At 41.2% G+C, this 22,457-nt stretch overlaps 1 protein-coding gene across 1 annotated transcript; it reads right to left on the minus strand.

The window, feature by feature from the left end:
* Positions 1-889: 889 nt before the first annotated feature.
* Positions 890-21,239, minus strand: LOC311270189 (uncharacterized protein; the record flags this gene model as incomplete). The annotated part of the gene is made up of 18 exons (XM_084374934.1): positions 890-2,714; positions 3,201-3,418; positions 3,986-4,139; positions 4,482-4,625; positions 4,725-4,873; positions 5,091-5,246; positions 5,553-5,669; positions 6,858-7,102; positions 11,558-11,772; positions 12,021-12,030; positions 13,684-14,243; positions 14,498-14,715; positions 17,194-17,347; positions 17,536-17,679; positions 18,615-18,763; positions 18,855-19,010; positions 20,384-20,500; positions 21,056-21,239. The coding sequence occupies 18 exons, from the start codon at positions 21,237-21,239 to the stop codon at positions 2,154-2,156; spliced, it is 3,651 nt and encodes a 1,216-aa protein (XP_084231060.1). The 3' UTR covers positions 890-2,153.
* Positions 21,240-22,457: the final 1,218 nt, after the last annotated feature.

The raw sequence follows: 22,457 nt of genomic DNA on the forward strand, positions 1-22,457 counted from the left end.
CTTACACCTGAAGGAGAAAAATCATTCCTTTGAGGACAACAGTGTAAAGATGTTGGCCAGAGAACACAGATGGTTTGAAAGAGGAGTAAAGGAATGCATCTATGTCAAACTGGAACAACCGTCTCTGAACAGAGGAGGTGGCCTGTGACATTACTTATCACCCACCTACAATGCAGTACTGAGTTCTTTACCCAGACAGCTTAACAACCATTCACACCTGGGCTCACCTAGCCTTAACGACTCTGTAAGGACACTTCCACACAGAGTTTAAAAGCCAGCCAACTGCTCTCCAGTTAGTTAGAACTGAAGAAGCCTCTTGGATGAGAGGTGAAACGTCTTCAAGAAACTGAAACAAGTCCAGTCGCCTATGATACAGCACCTAGATTTACCATGACCTGGATGACTGAGAACCTTCATCAACATTTTGTCACCAGAGTTAATATGCATTATAGACACCGTTGATTGATCAAGATCATACCCCATTTCATTTTGAAAATGACTATATACTACCAATATTCTTTGTAGTAAAGGGGATATAATTAATTTTTTCAAGGTAATTTTCTTTGGTATATATTTTCACCACTGGATGGACACCTAAGACTACAAATTATCCATCGAAGTTGGATCAACAACATGCTGCTATTTAACTGCTGTTTAACTATTTGGTTACTACTTTATTATATATTATCGAAGATTTTGTAACTTTGTGGATAGTGTGACACTTTAAATATTGCTTTTCATTCCACAGTCATCATACCAGAACTTCCTCATGTTACACAAACAACCCTGTGGAGGAATGTTGTTTTACCACAAGCCTTTACTTTAAAGAAAAGAAAAAAAGAAGGCTGTAGGAAGTGAGGACACTTGGATAAAGAGGGCACTCTTTTGCCTTTACTTGACAATCTATACATGTTTATTTGCATTTTCTATACACAAATACATATTTCACATCATACACATAGACCAGCAACAAACATATGAATGCAATATATTAAGAAATATGAGTTAAAGGGAGCACTATGTGGTTTTGGAGAAGAAATTCAATCTCAGAATTGTAACATTAACAACATTAATGAGGTAAGATCAGAAATATTTATTCTTTCCATAACTGAATAAACAAGCTGTTCTCCTAGAGTTCCCCAAAGCTGGTCCCCAGAACACTGTTTGAAACTAGAAAGGTGGCAGGGTCCGCCAAAAAAGTTAAACTGTATGAAATTGTGTTGTCCTTTAAGGTCAGTTTGTTTATTCAGCTTATTCAGGCATGGACACAAACAGCTTTTGTTTATTTTGTTTATTTAGGCATAAAAATCAATTCATGATTATTATAATTCGTCCCCCAAAACTACATTGCGCACCTTTAAAGTAAACTAAAATGAAGAAATGAGGATCGTTTGAAGAAAGTGAGGTTGGTCCCTGAGTGTCTGCTGCTCTGTGAAGAGGTCAGCAGCTGAACGTGAACACATGAGATCCAGTTGTTATTCCTGTGAAATGTAGTGACTAGCACCAGGATCATCTTTGAAAACAGAGTAGATCATCGACCCCTCTGTAACTTTCCACTCAGCTTGGACAGCCCAGTGAAAGATGGGATAGGAAGAAGACACAGTAAGTAAAGGGAAGAAAAGCAGGAGAGCGAAGAGAGAAACTCTCAATTGTTTCGTATTCTGCTACTCTCACGCTACATGTTGCCTCAAGGTCTGCAAAACATGAAATCCTGTTTTATTTTGGATAACTTTCTTCTCAGTGGAGATGGAAAACAGGCCATACGTTATCACAGCAAACACCTGTTTAACAAGCAATACAGAACATATATTTGCTATAAAAATAGCATTACAATATGCCCAGCTATATTAAGAGATTAATGTGGGTTGTTAGTTTTCTGCAAATTGGTTTGTCCCCACTGCAGTATATTATATGTTTCTTTTACAGGGTTAGACATTCCTGTCATAAAAATGGAGGTGACTGGTAAAATATGTGACGACAGAAAAGACATGATTCTGAAAGGAGCCTAAAAGCAACGATAAGCAGGACAAAACACAACAGAGATAAAGGTGCCCATTAAAGGGTGCCCAGGTTGCTTCACTCATCAAGTCTACTCTATTCAAAAATTCATCTCCATCTCATCACCACCACCAGTGTCTAGACTCCATCCAACACTAACAACTTGTGCTACTCATTGGCTCTGATGCCTCGTTCTGAGAGTTGTTCCTGTTCAATTTCTCATTCTCATCATGTTCTGTGGTGTCACCTATTGGTGTCAGTGGTTGTGGTGAGTGCTGGACTTTCACTTTGAACACATCCCACTTCTCAGGAAGCATGCCTTTGTTGAAGAGCACAGAAGCCAGATAGGAGAACAACAAGGTGGCAGCAATGGCAGACAGCATGGAGATGGTCCTAACTGGAGAGTACTGGACATAAACACCGTCCTCAAGGGTGCATCCTGGGAAGTGTATGACTGGTGCTAACCCTAGTAACGGGGTTCCACTGAGCAGTCTTAATGGTATTCCCACCAGACAGCCCATAATAGCTCCGTAACCATTGGAGATGTCGCAGAAAAGGGCGCAGACGAGTTGAGGGAAAATTACAACGTAGGCCACTTCCATGCTAAGAAATTGAAACATTAGGATGCTGACTGCTACATTGGTGAGTGATGTACCAACCAATCCTGTTACTGCCACAGACACACGGATCACCCACTGAATCTCTCTGTCTGATGCCTGAAGAAGAAAAGAGGAGGAAGAAGAACAGCTAAACAATAAATGCAATCCATTTTAGGGACAGCTTAATCTTTAAAGTTTAAGCACAACATTACGTTATTTGTCTAAAAAACAAATACTAAAATACCAATAACCACTGGAGTGTGCTGATGGAACTGCTGCCAGGAGTGTTGTTTTTGTACCATGGGAGTCCTTCAAGCTGGAAATATCACCTTTTAAAGTTTAAATCGTCCATTTATCCATTGAATCACTCATCTACCAAAATGTTTAAATGCTTACTGCAAATATTGGTATGTGCGATTCATTTTGATTAATCACAAAGCTTGTAATTAATTATATATTTTTTAATCGCTTGTCAACCCATATGTACTTTATGTCGTGCTCATACCTTTCATTTTGTATAAACTGTATGACATATTGCCTAATAACTAAACTCTACCTGTTGTGATGTAGTAAATTGAAAAAAAAACAAGTGCATTTTCTCACCTGGGGCCTCAGGATGTTCTTGTAGATGTTGGAGCTGAAGACAGAAGCTGCAGAAAGCAAAGCAGAGTCAGTCGATGACATCACAGCGGCTGCCACACATCCAATACCCATAATGGAGATAACGGATGGGGTGAGGTGTTGCAGGGTGATGGGCAGAGCGAGAGCTGCTTCCCCACGTTCATAAGGAGATGGAGAACCATAGGTAGTCAGGTTCCAGTCTGAAGCATGGACACAAAAGTAGGAAAGACTGATAAATGTATGTTCATTTCAGGAGACACCAATTGGTTACATACGTGACTTCATGGAGATAACACAACTTAACGATGTTCGTGAGTTGAACTAATTTACTTGACTTTTGTTTGGACACAAACTGGACAGAAACAAACAGCAGTCGCCTGAATGTTCTGTCCTGTGCTTGTTTGTTGCTCTTTATACTACTTCACCCGACTTCCTCTTTTGCTGCCGTAAAAATTGCTATGGCCTCTAAAGGTCGCTGCCGAGCAAGAAACATAAAATGGGTCATAATAAATTGCTTTTATAATGAACCTTTTGAAATGTTTTCTGTAGAGACCTGGCTGGTCAGTCTGTCGTTCAATAGACTGAATGATTTCAACACACCTGAGACTATCCACAGTCAAGATATGATGTTTCTTAGTTTCTGTTATTCAAATCTGGTATCTACAGGTCTTTTTTCTGTCATAGCACCGGTACATGATATACAATTGGTTATTGTTTTAGCATGTATTAACAAGGTTTGGATCAAAGACACGGCACAACATTATTACCTACGGATGCAGCTGCTGCCCCGAGCAGTAAAGGAGGGATTCCAAGTACAAGTAAGACGAAGGCAGCAACAAGGCACATGAGCTTGGCTGTGGCTGAGGAAGAAGCCGACAGGGTCCTCTGGTGGAAGCACTGATATCCCAGACTGCCCAGCGCCTTTAGTGTGAAACAGTTAGTTGGTTGATGTAATCATGACTGTGTCACCTCCATAGGGGAAACATGGACAATGTTTGCCTGCTACTTACCTGGGAGCACCCCTTCAGATTTTAGGAAAACTTTATGAGACGTACCAACTACAGTCAGAGGATAGCTGATTTCAATTTGACATTCACAATCATACTGTTTCAGTTAATAGCCTCTGCCTACGAACCGATCCTTTAGTAACAATGGGAAACTATCCACCATTCAAACACTTATGTTATTTACCATCGGTCTTAAGATGGCCATAACAACTAGACTGAATTGCATTTGATAAAGGCTGTATTGTTGCCTCCTTACAAAGAATAAGAAATCGTCAATCAAGAGCCATGTCTTTCTCAGCTCCAGTGTACCAATCCAGGGAGCATGTAAGGTGTTGTTCATTAGCGTCTGGCTAATATCCGAGACAGAAGGATTCATCAGAACAAAGGGAACACAGAGCCACTGCAGAGACACAAAACATTTCAATGATAAATAAACACTTTTTTGATGCCTTGTTTTCTTAAAACAAATAGAAAAAAACTGAAACTAAAGCAAACTCACCATGCTGATGAATATGAGGACCAGCTGTATAACATCTGTGTAGGCCACAGAGTAGAGACCTCCCAGCAGTGTGTAGGTAATGGCGATGGCAGCAGAGATCCAGATGCACACAGTGAAGGACAAATCCAGGATGACACTCATGGTTCCTCCTGTCAAACACATTATATTAGTGCAGTTGTATAACCAGTTTTTGTGTAAATATTGCCACTGAATCTTCATTGCAGTAAGTCTTACCAGCACAGTGGGGGTAAGATTTAACATCAGTCTATACATTTATTGTACAGATAAAGTACACACACACACACACACACACACACACACACACACACACACACACACACACAATGATGCAACCATAAATCGTACCTAAACCAATCAGGATAGTAGGCACTAAGAACACCTCAAGAACAATTGTAGCCAGGCTCAGTCCAGCTGTCAGTACTTTTCCATACTTGATATGGAAAAGGTCCAGCATCGTCACATAGTTTCTTTCTCTCATTGGCTTGGCGAACACCAAGCCACCTTTATTTAAAAAAGAAAAAGAAAAGCCCACATCAGAGTTAGAGTTAAAGAAAAAACAAGAATCAAGTGAGATGATAAAAAAAAACCCCAAACAACTAAAAGGAAAAATGACATGCTTGTAATCTATTTTTACTTCTTTTCTATCAGCCTTGTTACATTAAAAAAAAACACATTCAATGTTAAGTTTAAAGGTAGCCGAGCTGATTCTTATTCATGTCTAATTTACAGTAATTCCTGTTTGGAGAGATTGTTTTGTTAACCATGCAGAAAAACAGTAGCCTGTCAGATGTAACTACAAAGTCTTACCAATTATAAAAGATGTGCTGTATCCCATTAAAAATACGATTGCCCTGGTTAGTCCCATGGAGGGTGTGTACACCATCTCAACTGTGCCAACAATGAATCCTCCTCCGACCCACGTAGCTACAGGACGGATAAACACAGCAAGAAGAGAAACAGCAGCTGTTTGGACAGAGACCATCAGGCTGGACACTCATTCATCATCTTTCTGAAAGTTACTGAAAGTCATTCTACAAAAAGCTGCAGCTTGGTGCATTGTTAGCAGGTAATTAAATTATATTCACATAACTTAAGTCAAAACATCTTGTTGCTAAATGGAAACTGTTTCCGCCCTTTTGCAGCCTGCACCTACCGTGTAAGGGGGATTTATTGTGAGTTTAATTCACATTACACAGTTTCCATCCTAGTTTTGCCATCTGTGCTCTCCTCACTAGGGCTGGGAGGATCAATTCAAATATCGATAGTATCGATACCAAGGTCAGTATTGGTATCGGATCGATACTAGCGTGATGAGATCGATATTTTTGTTGTAGTTTCAGCAAATCACTCGTATTTCTTCACAGAGTTTGTGTGTGCACAGCGCTCCTCCACCTCTCTCACTCCGCTCACTCAGGTTCACTAGGCCCCTCCCCTCCCCTCCAGCACTGCCTGCCAGAGCAGAGACAGACTGGCGAGATGGCAGAGAGGAAGAGGAGTGCTGTTTGGAGTTATTTCACAGTTTCAGACAGAGAAACTGCTACCTGTGACGTATGCAGGAAAGCAATACTTGTATAAATATTGAAAAGCAGCACACCCAAAAGTTAACGCTGAGCAAAGCAAACGGAGGGAGGAGGAGGAGGAGGGAGCTCCCCAAACCTGAACCATACCCCTGGCACAGAGACAGACGTCAGGGGCCAGAGGCCTTTCAACAAAAACCTCAACAATATCAAGGCAGCAATTTCTAGAAGTGAAAGTGATTTCCAGCATTAATTAATGTTGTTTTTCAAAGTGTAATTGGTCGTCAGAAATGTAATTTTAGCAAAGTGATTAAACTATTATCATATATTCAGACAGTTGAAATAAATCTAATTGTTTTACTGGAACTCAAAAATATATACTTATATTAAGATATATAGCCTACCTCAAACCTGAAGTATGAATATGGCAGGATATAATAACCTGTAATAATCTGTTGAAGGAACATTAGTATTCCTATTTAGGCTACATGCAGATTTTCAAGTATCGGTATCGGTATCGGCAATACTGGCCCTGTAATTACTTGGTATCGGATCGATACCAAAATATGCAGTATCGCCCACCCCTACTCCTCACCTGTCATTGTGAACATCCCCACCACCCAGTTTATGCTCCGGTTTCCCAGCAGGGTCATCTCCACTCCAGAGGCTGCACTTTTCTTCTGCTCCCTTTTGGACTTAAAAGAAGCCCAGATGCCGGTCCCAAGGACCAGGAGGTAGAAAATCACCATCGCTATTACTCCTGGGATGTTGACAGCCATGATGGACACGTTGACTGGTTTCCTCACTGAAGGATGTCTGAGTGTCTGAGTGATAGACCAGCTGAGTATTTATAAAAGGAGGGAGACATTTCAGAGGAGAAACAGGAAAAACAACCGTCTCCTCCAACTGAAAGGTACATTGATGCCCTCTGGTGAAAAAAGCCAGCTTCAGTTGGCTGGTCCAGCTGGTTTCATTGTGTATCTTGTGATGTTAACAACTAGACAGTTGGAAGTTGTGTTACTCTTATATATTTTTGGCATTTTCCATTTGACTTGTATCTGAGAGAAACTTACACTCAGCACTCTGTATTCTATGATGTTTTATTGGTTTTTAAACTCTGGTCCTGGAGAAACAATATTCTTTTCTTTTGTCACAGTTTCCCTTTGCTTTTAATCCATCTGAATTGTTTTGGTGTGAGTTGGCAGGTTTTGGAGATATTGCTTGTAGAGATGTCTGCCTTCTTGAATATAATGGAACTAGTTTAGCAGCTAGCAGCGTATTAACCTTTATCTTTCAGTGTTTAGACGTACTTATTTCCTGGGATGTTGACAGCCATGATGGACACGTTGACTGGTTTCCTCACTGAAGGATGTCTGAGTGTCTTGAGTTAAAGGTTGAGTATTTATGAGGGGATGGCATTTCAGCGGAGCAACAGGAAAAACAATGGTCTTATCAGACTGATACATTGATGCCCTCTGGCGAAAGTAACTGGTTTTCTGTCTTCCTCGCTGACTGATGTCTCTGGAATGTGTCAAATGAAGTACCACATTCTGGAGTAGGAACATGTAGCGTAACAAAAACATTGTTACCCTGTTGTGACAACAGTTGGTGTTCAGGTCTAGTCACTTGGAAAGTATATAGACACCACAACACTCGCATCTTGAGAATCCTAATTATAGAGCATGACTGACGAAACTGGAACTGACTTTTGCAACTATAACTAATTTGTCACAAACTTGGTGCCGCTGTTGGTACCACTCTTTAGTATATCACACACACGCTCATGGGGAACCCGGGTGCAGAAAAAGCAACTGAATTGCAGGACTATCATGTTACGTTGTCATTGTAGTGTCATTTTGCAGTCATCAGCCTTAGAGTAAAAGAATCTAAAAACAATGGAAAGTTGCTCCCGTCAAAAAACAGAATGCAAGGAGAGCTGCTCGGTTGTGGAAAATAGCAATAAGCTAAAGATATCAGGCATAGAGTGTATAGCAAACTCAGTAAGGGGAGGAGACGGATTAATAAGGCTCTGATAAAAAGAATTGTTCTGGATATATACACTGAAAGCGACCCAATACCCAGGTTTGAACGGGGAACTACACTCTCTATTTAGAAGTTTAAAGATTTTGTGTATGTATATGTTTCTATTATTGTTTTCTGCTAAACATGCTTAGTCTTTTGCTTTTGACTGCTGATTATGTGACTACCAACCTGCTCATATTGATCATGTGACAACTCACCTTCCTGTGTGGTCTGTCAGGTGTATGGAGAGAATTTTGTTCCTTTATTATTCAATCAAATAGAATAGATTTGAAACCAAAAAAGAGATTTGAGAGCAAAAGAGAGTAAGTGGCAATCAATTTTTTTTTTTTTGAGATCGAAACAGAACAGGTTGCAATTGAAAAAACAATATGAGAGAGCATATTTCTTCAACTTCAATCAAAACTCAAAACCATTTTGCTTATCGTTGGCTACAGCCTGCCGTACATTCACAACAACAACAACAACAACAACAACAACAAGTAGGCCTAATGAATTATAATGCCCTGCTGCTGCAAGCACACTGATTAGCAGCATCATCGTTGTCTCTGCTAGTCACGGCCTGAGCAGAGCAGCCTAATGAGTGAGTGAATTACTAAACTACCGCTGAACGCGGTGCCAGTTTCACTGTGACAAACACACGTGGCGAATAATTTAACAAATTGACGCACATATTTCTAACCAGCCAGCATTACTGGTCTATACAGGAGCAGCTGCGTCCGACGGTCCGACTTCAATGACACTGAATGATGCTTTTGACCTCCGAGATGTAGAATGTGTAGGCTACAGGAGAGAAACGCACATTTCAGCACCACTGATCTGTTTGTTGACATTAAACAGCTGTAGTGAGAACGGAGCCGGGAGGAGTTTAGTTGAGGTAGTTTAGTAATCCACGGTACTGTTGTGTAGGAACCGTGACGTGTTGGCACCGCAGTACCATGCAACACTACATGTTTAAATCACAGCCCTACGTTGTATCCGCCTCCCTGTAATTCACTCACTCATTAGGCTGCTCTGCCCAGGCCGTGACTAGCAGAGACAACCATGATGCTGCTGATCAGTGTGCTTGCAGCAGCAGGGCATTATAATTCATTACTTGTGTTGTTGTTGTGAATGTACGGCAGGCTGTAGCCAACGATATATAGCGCAATTCATTACTTATGGGAAACGTTTCAAGATCATCAGGCTATCAACTTACCTCCCAGTAGAGCTTAGATCAGGCCCGACCCTACCCGAGCCCGTTGTGTCCGAGCCCGGCCCGGCCCGACACATGAACTGTAATTATGAGCCCGAGCCCGATTTAAACCCGACAATTTTTAATACGTGGCGTAACAGTCAGAGTTATTCAATGTAGCCTCCTTTTGTTTAGTGGGTGATGTAACCTGCACGATGAAGAAGAGCAGGTGTACTTCCGCTCCCTGTGAGAAAGGATACTGCCGACAGAGCGAAGACTCCCCATTTTATTTAGTCTATATTTAGTAAAGTGTTGGTGCAGAACCTCGGCCTGGATCGTTTGCATGTATGCCTGTAACATTAGTGCCGCAGAGACCTGGCATGGTGTGGTCAGTATTATGAATAAACCCCCACATGTTGCCTGCTGTCTCTTGAGTAACCGGAGGCACCGCACTAAAGTGGACCATCACCTTCAGCAGCCCATGTTACAGTGGGCTGTTATAACTGACGTTCTCAACTACAACTCCCAGTTGTTGAACTACAGAAGTCTGTTTACAATTATCTTAATGAACAACAAGGACGAAGCATGTACACTGCATTGTTTGTTTATTCAGAACGGAATTGATCTCAAATGAATAAAGTAATGATTAAAAAAAAAAAAACATACACAAATGCTTGATCAAGGGCCCGGCCCGAGGATAATGGTGGGAAATAAGTCCGGGCTCGGGCTCGGGCAGAGAATCTAAACTCTACCTCAAGGAAAGCACAGAAACACAAAAAAAAATTGATTGCCACTTACTCTCTTTTGCTCTCAAATCTCTTTTTTGGTTTCAAATCTATTCTATTTGATTGAATAATAAAGGAACAAAATTCTCTCCATAGTCAGGTGGTTATCTAGACCAGTCATGTTACTGCTCACCTGTCTTCATTGATCATGTGACTAACTGTCTAGACCAGTCATGTTACTGCTCACCTGTGTTCCACGATGTTGCCCATTCAGCACGCACTGTATACCTAGAAGGATTTTGCTCTTTCTGATTGGCTTCTTGATTGCATGGTTCATTGTACATTCACATTGGGTTTTCAAGGTTCTGAGAGAGTTTCTTAACATGTAATGTTTTTAATAAAAAGGACACAATACAAAGGGCGACTTTTGTTTGCACCGAGGTGTTCTCAGGTGAGGTGAATCCTTCTGGGCTTCAGGTGAAGTTTTTTGTTGTTGTTGCAGTACTGCAGTTCACCACAGAGACAAATTGGTTGCTAGGTGTTATATAGGTCTTCATATTTTAATGGTATTATAAAAAATATAACTACAAAGGGTGTTATCCCAATTTAATGTGGTGTGTCTCAACATTATGTTGTAATAGTGGTATGATATTATAAAAATGGAATATATAACTTTGTGCCCATCTGGTACAATAGACACATCAGATTTTAAAATCTAAACTGGGAATTTACAACAAAAACATTATATTTGATATTTGTTGATTAATTTATTTTATTGAACCTGCCCACAGTAGCTTAGGATGCCTATTAATGACATCAGACAGTTAAGAGTGATTCTGGAGCCTTGATTGATTATTATAAACACAAAACACACAGATTTGTCTGATTGGAATGGCTGACTGAAGCATGCAAGAGGACAAAATCAAGTGCCATTGCGTGTACACGTGTACCACACAGGTGTCTTCAAGTCTATGTGGGTGTTGCATTTGATGACATGCAGAGCACATGTGTTTAGTGAGCTGGAGGAGCAACAAACATCAAAATCACATTTTTATATCTTTATGTGTGCAATTTCCTTTTTTTCCCCAAGAAATCAGACACCGAGTGATCAGCTATCCCCAATGTTTGCCTTATCGACCAAGATGAAGCTCTGAATTTAGCTGACAGACTTTGATGCTGATTTTATGCTAACCATTTTGAAATAGATTTGCTGTATTAGCCTGTTCAACAGGTGTTTGCAGTGATAATGTATAACCTGGATTCGGTCTCCACTGAGAAGATAGTATCCAAAATAAAGCAGGATTTCAAAAGTTGACAGCACTGTTTGCAGACTTTGAGACATTACAGTTCTCATACCAGATTGAGACGCAGCTGGTCATTATGCTCTCCAAAGTACTCCTGTAGAAAGTGGTAAGGATGGTAGGTGGAAGATGTGCTCTTCTCAGCCGTCGCAGGTAGTGGAGCCGCTGGTGGGCTGATATGTGCTGGGACCAGGTCAGGTCATTGGTGATGTGCGCCCCCAGGAACTTGGTGCTCTGGACGATCTCCACAGCAGCGCCCTCTATGTAGCCCTATATGAGATAATATTAAGCACTCTTTAGAAGGGGCACCACATCCATTGATTGATTAATCAATTTATTAATTGATAAAGAGGAAAATAAATCACATCGAATGAATCAGTCTTATATCTGAAATTTGGAAATTCTGATTACATTGACCTCCATCTCTGTCACACTGTAAGGGATCTTAATTCAAGATACTTACTGAACTACTAAGGGACATGGATGATGAATAAGGACCACTAAACATATATACATACATATATACAACTAGAGTGGATGAGACATGAACGAATTATGTCGTTATTACACGTTTGCTGACAGAATGAGTAAATGAATGAATGAATGAATGAAGTAGTTAATGTAGTCGAAAACCATTTAAGAACGCAAAAAGGGAAATATTTCACAAAGATCAAAAAAAGTAAAAATCAGAATTAGCTCTGCCTCAACTCTCAGACAGGAAGCATGGAAATGGTTATTTTCTCCTTTTCTGGGGTCATGGACGGGCTGATGAGGCGAATTTCCCAAAAAGCGCAAAGCATGGCGAGCAGACTGAGTGATCGTCGGTCGCCAGGGGACAGCCAGATAATAATGTACAGTAGATTCAGGGAAGCAGCTGGTCTCACTTCTTCTGGATGATGTGTCCAGGCTTAGACAAGGTCTATCTGAGCCCACAGAGGAGACACACAGCATGTGCTCTCCCGAGTTAAGATGCAAGGACCAAAAAAGTCTTCAAAAGTAAAAAAGTTGATTACATAAGGATGGAGGATTACAAGATTAACGATTATTTATATAGCAAACGGCGGGCTTTCCTTATGGCTTTTAGGAATCTTTGCAGTCTTTCTTTTCAGTTCAGAGCTCATTCCTGCGCTTTGCTTCACTCAGTAAAAAGCCAAGAGCCAAGACAAGAGGATGAGCTGAAAGAGAAAGGAGAACCAGTCGCATGCGTTGTAAAGTTTTGTAGTCCAGGGAGTCCTTGGTGCTCTTTTACTGATTACTAATTCATTGCTTTGTCTGGAAAGAGAACTGGCCTCTACTTGAAGGAAAGTAATTCAATTTCTAAATAATATTTGAATTATAGACGCTGGCAAATTGGAAACTCACTCCTTCTGTCATTATGCAACATCTCAGAAGAACCAATGGAGGCACCAGAACTTGTAACAAACATGTTTTTTTGTGTAGTTTAGGATTATGTAACAGTGAAGCACATCTAAATTAATAAATGATAATAGACACCAAATGTCGCGTAAGGCATACTGGTTAACATGAAATACATGTGGTGGAGCGCTTGTTTTTGTTCTGTTGCAGGCTTCAGTCAGCCATTCCAATCAGACAAATCTCTGTGTCGTTTGAGTTTATAATAATCAATCAAGGCTCTACTTTCACTCTGAGCTGTCTGATGTTGTTAAATGTCATTCTAATCATATCATGCTTTTAGTGTAATTTCCCAGTTCAGATTTAAAAACTGGATGTGTCTATTGTACCAGAATGTCACAATGTTTGATGCTGTCATTTTTATAATATCATACCATTATTACAATATAATGTTGACACACACTACATTAAATTGGGATAAAATCCTTTTTAGTTTTATCTTTTATTTAAATGAAAATTTACCAAAACCTATACTACACCTTGCAGCCAATTCATCCAGGTGGTGAAGAAAAACCTTGAAAACCCAAAGTGCAATGAACCATGCAACTGAGAAGCCAATCTCAAACACAAAATTCATTCAGGAGTACAGTATGTGCCGGGTGACTTACTTTTATTGGAGTGAATAAGCAACATCTTGGGACACATGAACGTTTTATAGTACATTGATGTTTTTCATAATTCTCCAGAGTGACTTTGAGATACTTACTAGGATCTACTCGTCAATATTATACTTTAAGAAAACAGAAACTACTGTACACACAGGAATACTAACAACTTGTGCTACTCATTGGCTCTGATGCTTCGTTCTGAGAGTTGTTCCTGTTCAATTTCTCATTCTCATCATGTTCTGTGGTGTCACCTATTGGTGTCAGTGGTTGTGGTGAGTGCTGGACTTTCACGTTGAACACATCCCACTTCTCAGGAAGCATGCCTTTGTTGAAGAGCACAGAAGCCAGATAGGAGAACAACAAGATGGCAGCAATGGCAGACAGCATGGAGATGGTCCTAACTGGAGAGTACTGGACATAAACACCGTCCTCAAGAGTGCATCCTGGGAAGTGTATGACTGGTGCTAACCCTAGTAACGGTACTCCACTGAACAGTCTTAATGGTATTCCCACCAGACAGCCCATAATAGCCCCGTAACTATTGGAGATGTTGAAGAAGAGGACGCAAACGAGTTGAGGGAAAATTACAATGTAGGCCACTTCAGCAGCCACAAACCAGAACAAAAGGATGCTGGTTTTCAGGCTGGTGAGTGATGTACTAACCAAGCCCACTACCAACACAGAAGCACGGATCACCCACTGAACGTCTCTGTCTGATGCCTGAAGAGGAGAAAGAAGAGGCAGAAGAACAGGTAAACAATAAATGAATGAGACTGTCCTGCTTTCAAATACCTCTATCCCTGCTTTCTTAGCTTGTTTTCCATCATGCTACTTTATTCCATTCATTTCATTCTGCATTCCATTGCTTCGATTTTAAAATAACTGTGACACCTTCACAATAGCAAATAAAGGTTTAGTCAGGATATTTTTGTTGTGATGAAGCACATTAAAAAAAAATAGTGATTTTTTTTCACCTGAGGCCTCAGGATGTTCTTGTATATGTTGGAGCTGAAGACAGAAGCTGCAGAAAGCAAAAAAGAGTCGGCTGATGACATCACAGCGGCGGCCACACATCCAATACCGATGATGGAGACGGCAGATGGTGCGAGGTGTTGCAGGGCGATGGGCAGAACTAGAGCTGCTTCCCCACGTTCAAATGGAGATGGCGAACCATAGGTAGTCAGGTTCCAGTCTGAAGCATGGACACAAAAGAAGGAAAGATGGAAAAATGGTCACATTATCCGTCTTAGTCTGCTGTATATACCAAGAGGTGAGCGCTGTGTGATAAGATAGACAAAGCAGAGAGGGCTGTGTTGATCATTTAACCCCGACCTGCTATTCAAATCAAACCACCCAAATACCCCAGGTGTCTATCTGCAATGATATTCCTCGGGACATGCTGAACAAGTTTGTCTTAGTCTAGCTGTGTGATATCCTCATCTTTTCCCTGAATGAAGAGACTCACATACAGCATGTTCACCAGGGTCTGCAGTGCCTCCTTGACCACCAGCTCTTCATGAAAGCAGAGTTTGAGTTTCGTGTCTCCTCAGTCTCATTCCTGTGTTTTGTCTTATCGTCTAGCAACATTCAGATGGACCTCGCTAATGTTAGTACTGTAGCTGGCTGGCCTATGCCTACCAGTCAAAAGCTAGTGCCATGTTTTCTCAGGTTTGCTTAATTCTATAGAAAGCTCTTTAGGAAGTTTCACCCCGGCACCCACACTTGCAGTTTGTGGTGGGGGTGGATGCCTCAGATATTGCCGTTGGGGAGATGCTCCCTCATAACTCCACTGAGGATAAGAAACTCCATCCCTGTGCCTTCAGAGGTTGGAAGCTTTCCCCTACAGAGAGGAATTCAGATTTGAGGAACAGAGAGCTGCTGGCACTGAAGGTGGCATTGGAGGAGTGGCTTCACTAGTTGGAGGGAGTGAGTATCCTTTGCTTGTTTGGATCGACCACAAGAACTTGAAGTACACTTGCAGCCAAGCAACTCAACACCAGACAGGCCAGGTGGGCTCCATTTTATTCAACTGTACTCTGCTAAGAATATTAAACCTGACGTCCCGTCTCATCTGTTTGACTATGACTCCTCTGCCAAGTCTCCAACCTACAATTGGCCTCCTCCTGCATTGTTGGAGGTGGGTTGTTAAAAAGAGAGTACAGAGTCCTCTCACTCCCAGGTCATCCGTTTGGCCCACACCTTCTGCTTCTCTTGTAATCCTTGAGTCCAGCAGACAATCTTCATCATAAGACAGTGCAACTGGTTTTGGTTTATGGAGAAGGAGTTAGGGGAGTATGCAGCTGCTTGCTCAGTATTTGACCAGAACAAAGCCTCCTGACGTCCTCCTCCGGGACTCCTATACCCACTCCCGATGCTGCATTGTCCCTGGTCAGGCATCTCTCTGGACTTCATCACAGTCTGCCTCCTTCTAAAGGTAACACCACCATCCTCACTGTTGTTGACAGATTCTCCAAAATGGTTCATTTTATCCCTCAATCCCAACTGCTCACCACAGAAATGGTGGAGGTGAGGTTGTCCCATGTGTTTTGCCTGCATGGCTTTGCAAGTGATACGGTTTCTGATCGTGGACCCCCATTTAGATCAATGTTTTGTTTTGTTCTCTGCCTGGAGCCATGGTCAGACTCTATTCCGCCTACCTTCCCCATACCAATGGCCAGGACTGAATGGCTTGACCAGGAGCTGGAAACTGGCCTACGCTGCCTTCTCTCCAAGAATCCAGCCACCTGTAGCAAACACCCCATCTGGGTTCAGTATGCTTGCCATGCTGTCACTCTGGTCAGCCTTCCCTGAGGCGTAAACACTCTGTCATCATTGTCATGTATTGAATGGGGCTCTCCAGAACAGGATGGCTGATTGCCGGCAATTACCTGCTCCCTCTTACTGGCCTGGACTAAGGATTTTTCTGTCAATGCTGGTTCTCCTCCATCAAGTGCTTTCTTACAGTTGTCACCTTGGTCGTTGGGGCCAGTACTCAGTGGATTGGGAGGGTATATTTTAAATACTTTCTTTTCAATATTTTAATACTTTCAATATTCTTATATTAAATCTTGTTTTGTTCAGTGTTATCTGTTACTCTGTGTTGTCAGGAAGACCAAGAGTCAAGCAATTTCAATTCCTGAATATAACTGTGTATGTATTGCAGAAATTGACAATAAAACTGACTTTGACTTTGACTTATGGACTGGAGAGGCAATTGTGGGTTCCCACCAGCAACATTAAGGACCCAGACTACCATGTATCTTGGCATCTGCCCTCACTATTCCACTTTTACGTGAATTTCAGAGGATGTTCAAGTGCACTTAAGCTGAGGGAAAGGTGGCTTCCATTAAGTTGACAACCCTCTGGTTGGACAGTCTTCCATGACTGTTAAAGTAAATCATAAATCATCGTGTTCTTACATTAATGATTGATAAATTGATAAATTTTTGTTTTGAAAACATTTAAAAACCAAAGAAAACAAATAGTATCATAAAAGCTTTCAAGAAAAATTAGTTAAGAATAACAAAATGGAAACAGAAAGAATATAAAACCTTTACAACAAATTCAGATAAAAGAATTCTCAAAAAATGACACAGTTTACAGTTTACAATGATCAGAATATAGACATTAGCTTTGACAGTTTAACTCAGTATGTAAAAGCTTTTAATACCTGTGGATGCGGTGGCAGCCCCGAGCAGTATTGGAGGTATTATAAGTACTAGATAGACAAAAGCAGCAAGAAAGCATGAGCGCTTTGCTGTGGCTGAGGAAGAAGCTGACAAGGTCCTCTGGTGGAAGCACTGATATCCCAGACTCCCCAGTGCCTTAAAAGTAAAACAGTTAGATGGTTATTTTAATTACCAGTGTGGCATCTCTGTAAATCAGTCAAATGATAGTTATTTCCCTTGGACACTTACAGTCATGCTGTTTCTGGTATTATGCTCTGGCCACAAGCTGTTTTAATCTTTAGTTACAGTGAGTTAGTTCACAGTAATATTTGTTGTTTACTTACGAAGAATAAGAAATCATCAATCATGATCCAGGTCTTTTTCAGCTCTGGTTTACCAATCCAGGGAGCGTGTAAGGTGTTGTTCATCAACGTCTGGCTGATATCCGAGACAGAAGGATTCATCAAAACAAAGGGAACACAGAGCCACTGCAAAGACAAATATACAAATGTAAATGATCAACACACATTTTACCGACACCTTACCGTGGTGGAGAGGTTTGAGCACCTGAATGATCCTAGGAGCTATGTTGTCCGGGGCTTAATGCCCCTGGTAGGGTATCCTAAAGCAAACAGGTCCCAGGTGACAGGTCAGACTAAGAGCGGTTCTAAAGCCCCTTATGATAGAGACTACATCAAGGAAGGCACGTCGCCTGGAATGGCGTCACCGGGGCCCCACCCTGGAGCCAGGCCCGGGGCTGGGGCTCGCACCCGGCTGGCCTAGGAACGCCTTGGGATCCTCCCGGAGGAGCTGGAGGAAGCGTCCGGGGAGAGGGAAGTCTGGGTGTCCCTGCTCAGACAGCTGCCCCTGCGACACAGCCCCGGATAAGCGGTAGAGAATGGATGGATGGATGGACATTTTAAAGGTGTCCTTTGGAGTTTTTGATGCCTTGCTTTAAAGTGTTTTCTTGCAACAAAAGGGCTGACGTTCTGTCAATCTTTTCACACTGCACTAAGCCCAGGGATAAAGCCTTCTTCAAACCTTTTGTGGGAAATTAAATAGTTTTGAATTCTGTGATCAATGTATGGTAGAGAACATATCAGGATGTGAGAGGAGGGGAGATTCCCCTTCACCTAAGGTGTGGAGGTCAGAAAGTCATATGAGGGGCAATTCTCTTTGCCTGAGGTCTTTACAGGAAGGTAGATAGGATGACATTTACATTCCAATGAAACATCAAACTGTCACTGTCCGGCAGATGTAATGAAAACTGGCGTAAGAAGGCTTTCACAGTGGAACAATGGTGGCAGATCCCACAGTAGGCTGACCCTGACTTTAGCTGCGGGCTTGCTGGCCCTGCTGTAGAGTAGGTTAGTGAAAACCTCTAATGAAAATAGATTATATAAAGCATGTATAGCAAACAAACCAGGCTAATGAATACGAGGATCAGCTGTATAACATCTGTGTAGGCCACAGAGTAGAGACCTCCCAGCAGTGTGTAGATAATGGCGACGGCAGCAGAGATCCAGACGCACAAAGCAAAGGACAAATCCAGGACCACGCTCATAATTCCTCCTGTCAAACACATTCATACAGAAGTGTAAGAACACAGTTTATTATGCATATCTGGATGTATGTATTTAAAGTACATACATATATACTGTACCTAAAGCAATTAATGTTGCTGGCACAGAGAGCACATCCAGAATAATTGAAGCCAGGCTCAGTCCAGCTGTCACTACTTTTCCGTACTTGATATGGAAAGGGTCCAGCATCGTCACATAGTTTGCTTCTCTCATTGGCTTGACGAACACTGAGCCGACTTGATTTGAGAAAGGACAGACCACAGGACAAATAGAAATAAAAATAGGGTGAGGAAAAGTTCTTGTCAGCCTTTTAACGTGTAAAAAAGCTTCAGTAAGGAAGCTGTAAATTCTTACATGCATCACTTCATCTCAGTAGAGGCTGAGTTGAAACACAGTATATGTTTGGACTGTGTATCCTCACTGTGCTTTATTAGTCAACAGTATTGAGTGTAGTGTAAATGTGTGGATGTGGAAGTGTAGTGAAGACGCAGATCACTTCATGATGACATGGTGAAGCTATAATTGAGCAAAAAAGGGTTTAAAAATATTATAATGTAGTTGTTATAAATCTCTCGTATCTTATGATGTTTGATTAGAAAGACCAGTTACTCTAATTCTAACAAATCTAATTTAGAGGATTCTGTCAGGGTCCTGCCATTTTAATTTCTTGGTATGTGTATTTTATGTGTGTTTCTTTGGTCTTTGTGGTATATTTTGCCCCTTTTTCTAGCATTGTTTCTGTTTCCCTCTTGTTTTCTTCACCTGCCTGATTAGCCCAGCCCTGTTACCTGAGTTCATCTCCCTCATTAGCCTTTCCCCCCATTTCCAGTGTTTTTCCAGCTTTGCAAGCTGCTGCCTTATTTCCATGATCCTGCTTAGCTTACGTTATCTCGCTGTTCCTGTTTCTCTGATGTTCCTTCGTGTTTGCTTGCTCCTTGTATTGCCATTATCCAGATTAAAACTTCATCCAATGCACTTCCTGCCTGCTCTCATACATTTGGGTCCATCTTCTGTGCTCCAGCATGACAGATTCACTTTCATTCATTATTTCATTTCCCTCCTGTTTTTACTGTGTACAGTTGCCATTACATTGTCATGTGAATTTGAACCTGTCTGTAAACAAGATATTTTAATTTGTTTTTCAGTTGCATAATTTTATTGCATAAGATATTGCATAAGGTGCCAGTTCCCATTCATGACATTATAATGCTGCGCTCCAGAAAAAAATTCAACCACTTTCTAGAAAAAGTACAATAGAACATCACTCACACTAAAAGTCCAACCTGTAAATCTTGATGTCACACAACAATGGCAGCACCCATGGGAAGGGGATAGGATGTATTTTTTGCTGACAGTATTTGTATTAGTTAAAGTTTCTTTGTTGACTTTTGCAAACGAACAGCCTGTTTGCCTACTTGTGCCTGCATGTCATCAATAAATCCCTAAAGTCATCCTGCTGCCAACTCTGTCTGCCTTTGGGTCCTATCTCTTTTGCGTACATCAAACTTCATTGTTGCCTACAATGTGACTTTCAGGTTTAATTAAGTAGTCTATATGTGTGTAATTATACAGACAGAAATACAGTATCTTTGTAAGTTTAAACTCTTACCAATTAAAAAAGACAAGCTGTATGCCACATGCATCACGATTGTCCATATTAGTCCCATGGAGGGCGTGTACACCATCTCAACTGTTCCAACAATGACTCCTCCTCCAAACCACGTAGCTACAGGATGGATGAACACACATCAAGTAAATTTAGAGGACAAAGAGCAGCTATTTGTACAAAGGACAAAAGGATGGGTGATAATTCATCATCATTAATAAAGTGAAAGGACAAGGAGACCGCACTGCTTTCCAGGTGTAGCAAGGAATTAATTTCAAATGAATTAAACTCCTCCTCTGCATAATTGTCTAGATTTTCAAAAAACCTGAAACCCAGAAATAAAAAAAATCTGTCCTTGGTGATGATGACTTAAACAATCATTCAGCAAGCTTTCAAGCTGCTTAGTCTTGGACACAATGCTTATTATCTTCAAATGTCCGCCAATCAGTCGTTTTGATTTTATTTTCCTAAGAGGAAGCTGGAATTGCCTCAAAAAAGCCTCAATTAAGGAGGTGCAAGTGACTAACTCTTGGAACTGGTTGGCTGTTTTCATCTGTTTTTGTTGTCTTTTAAACTAAAGTTAGTCCTTTTGCAACACCTACAATATATAGAGAGAGTTTTGAAATCACAGTCATACAGTTTCCATCCTAGTTTTGCCAGCTGTGCTCTCCTCACCTGTCATTGTGAACATCCCCACCACCCAGTTTATGCTCCGGTTTCCCAGCAGGGTCATCTCCACTCCAGAGGCTGCACTTTTCTTCTGCTCCCTTTTGGACTTAAAAGAAGCCCAGATGCCGGTCCCAAGGACCAGGAGGTAGAAAAACACCATCGCTATTACTCCTGGGATGTTGACAGCCATGATGGACACGTTGACTGGTTTCCTCACTGAAGGATGTCTGAGTGTCTTGAGTTAAAGGTTGAGTATTTATGAGGGGATGGCATTTCAGCGGAGCAACAGGAAAAACAATGGTCTTATCAGACTGAAGATTCATTGATGCCCTCTGGTGAAAGTAACTGGTTTTCTGTCTTCCTCACTGAATGATGTCTCTGGAACAAGTAGGAACATGTAGCGTAACAAAAACATTGTTACCCTGTTGTGACAACAGTTGGTGTTCAGGTCTAGTCACTTGGAAAGTATATAGACACCACAACACTTGCATCTTGAGAATCCTAATTATAGAGAATGACTGACGAAACTGGAACTGACTTTTGCAACTATAACTAATTTGTCACAAACTTGGTGGCGCTGTTGGTACCACTCTTTAGTATATCACACACACGCTCATGGGGAACCCGGCTGCAGAAAAAGCAACTCAATTGCAGGACTATCATGTTACGTTGTCATTGTAGTGTCATTTTGCAGTCATCAGCCTTAGAGTAAAAGAATCTAAAAACAATGGAAAGTTGCTCCCGTCAAAAAACAGAATGCAAGGTGAGCTGCTCGGTTGTGGAAAATAGCAATACGCTAAAGATATCAGGCATAGAGTGTATAGCAAACTCAGTAAGGGGAGAAGACAGATTAGAAAGGCTAAGGCTGTTGTAATAGTGGTATGATATTATAAAAATGGAATATATAAGCTTGAGATATTTTTCTGCTAAACATGCTTAGTCTTTTGCTTTTGACTGCTGATTATGTGACTACCAACTTGCTCATATTGATCATGTGACAACTCACCTTCCTGTGTGGTCTGTCAGGTGGTTATCTAGACCAGTCATGTTACTGCTCACCTGTCTTCATTGATCATGTGACTAACTGTCTAGACCAGTCATGTTACTGCTCACCTGTGTTCCACGATGTTGCCCATTCAGCACGCACTGTATACCTAGAAGGATTTTGCTCTTTCTGATTGGCTTCTTAATTGCATGGTTCATTGTACATTCACATTGGGTTTTCAATGTTCTGAGAGAGTTTCTTAACATGTAATGTTTTTAATAAAAAGGACACAATACAAAGGGCGACTTTTGTTTGCATCGAGGTGTTCTCAGGTGAGGTGAATCCTTCTGGGCTTCAGGTGAAGTTTTTTGTTGTTGTTGCAGTACTGCAGTTCACCACAGAGACAAATTGGTTGCTAGGTGT

The sequence above is a fragment of the Pagrus pagrus genome (genome assembly GCF_965226575.1).
Source record: "Pagrus pagrus genome assembly, chromosome: 15".
Taxonomy (NCBI): domain Eukaryota; kingdom Metazoa; phylum Chordata; class Actinopteri; order Spariformes; family Sparidae; genus Pagrus; species Pagrus pagrus.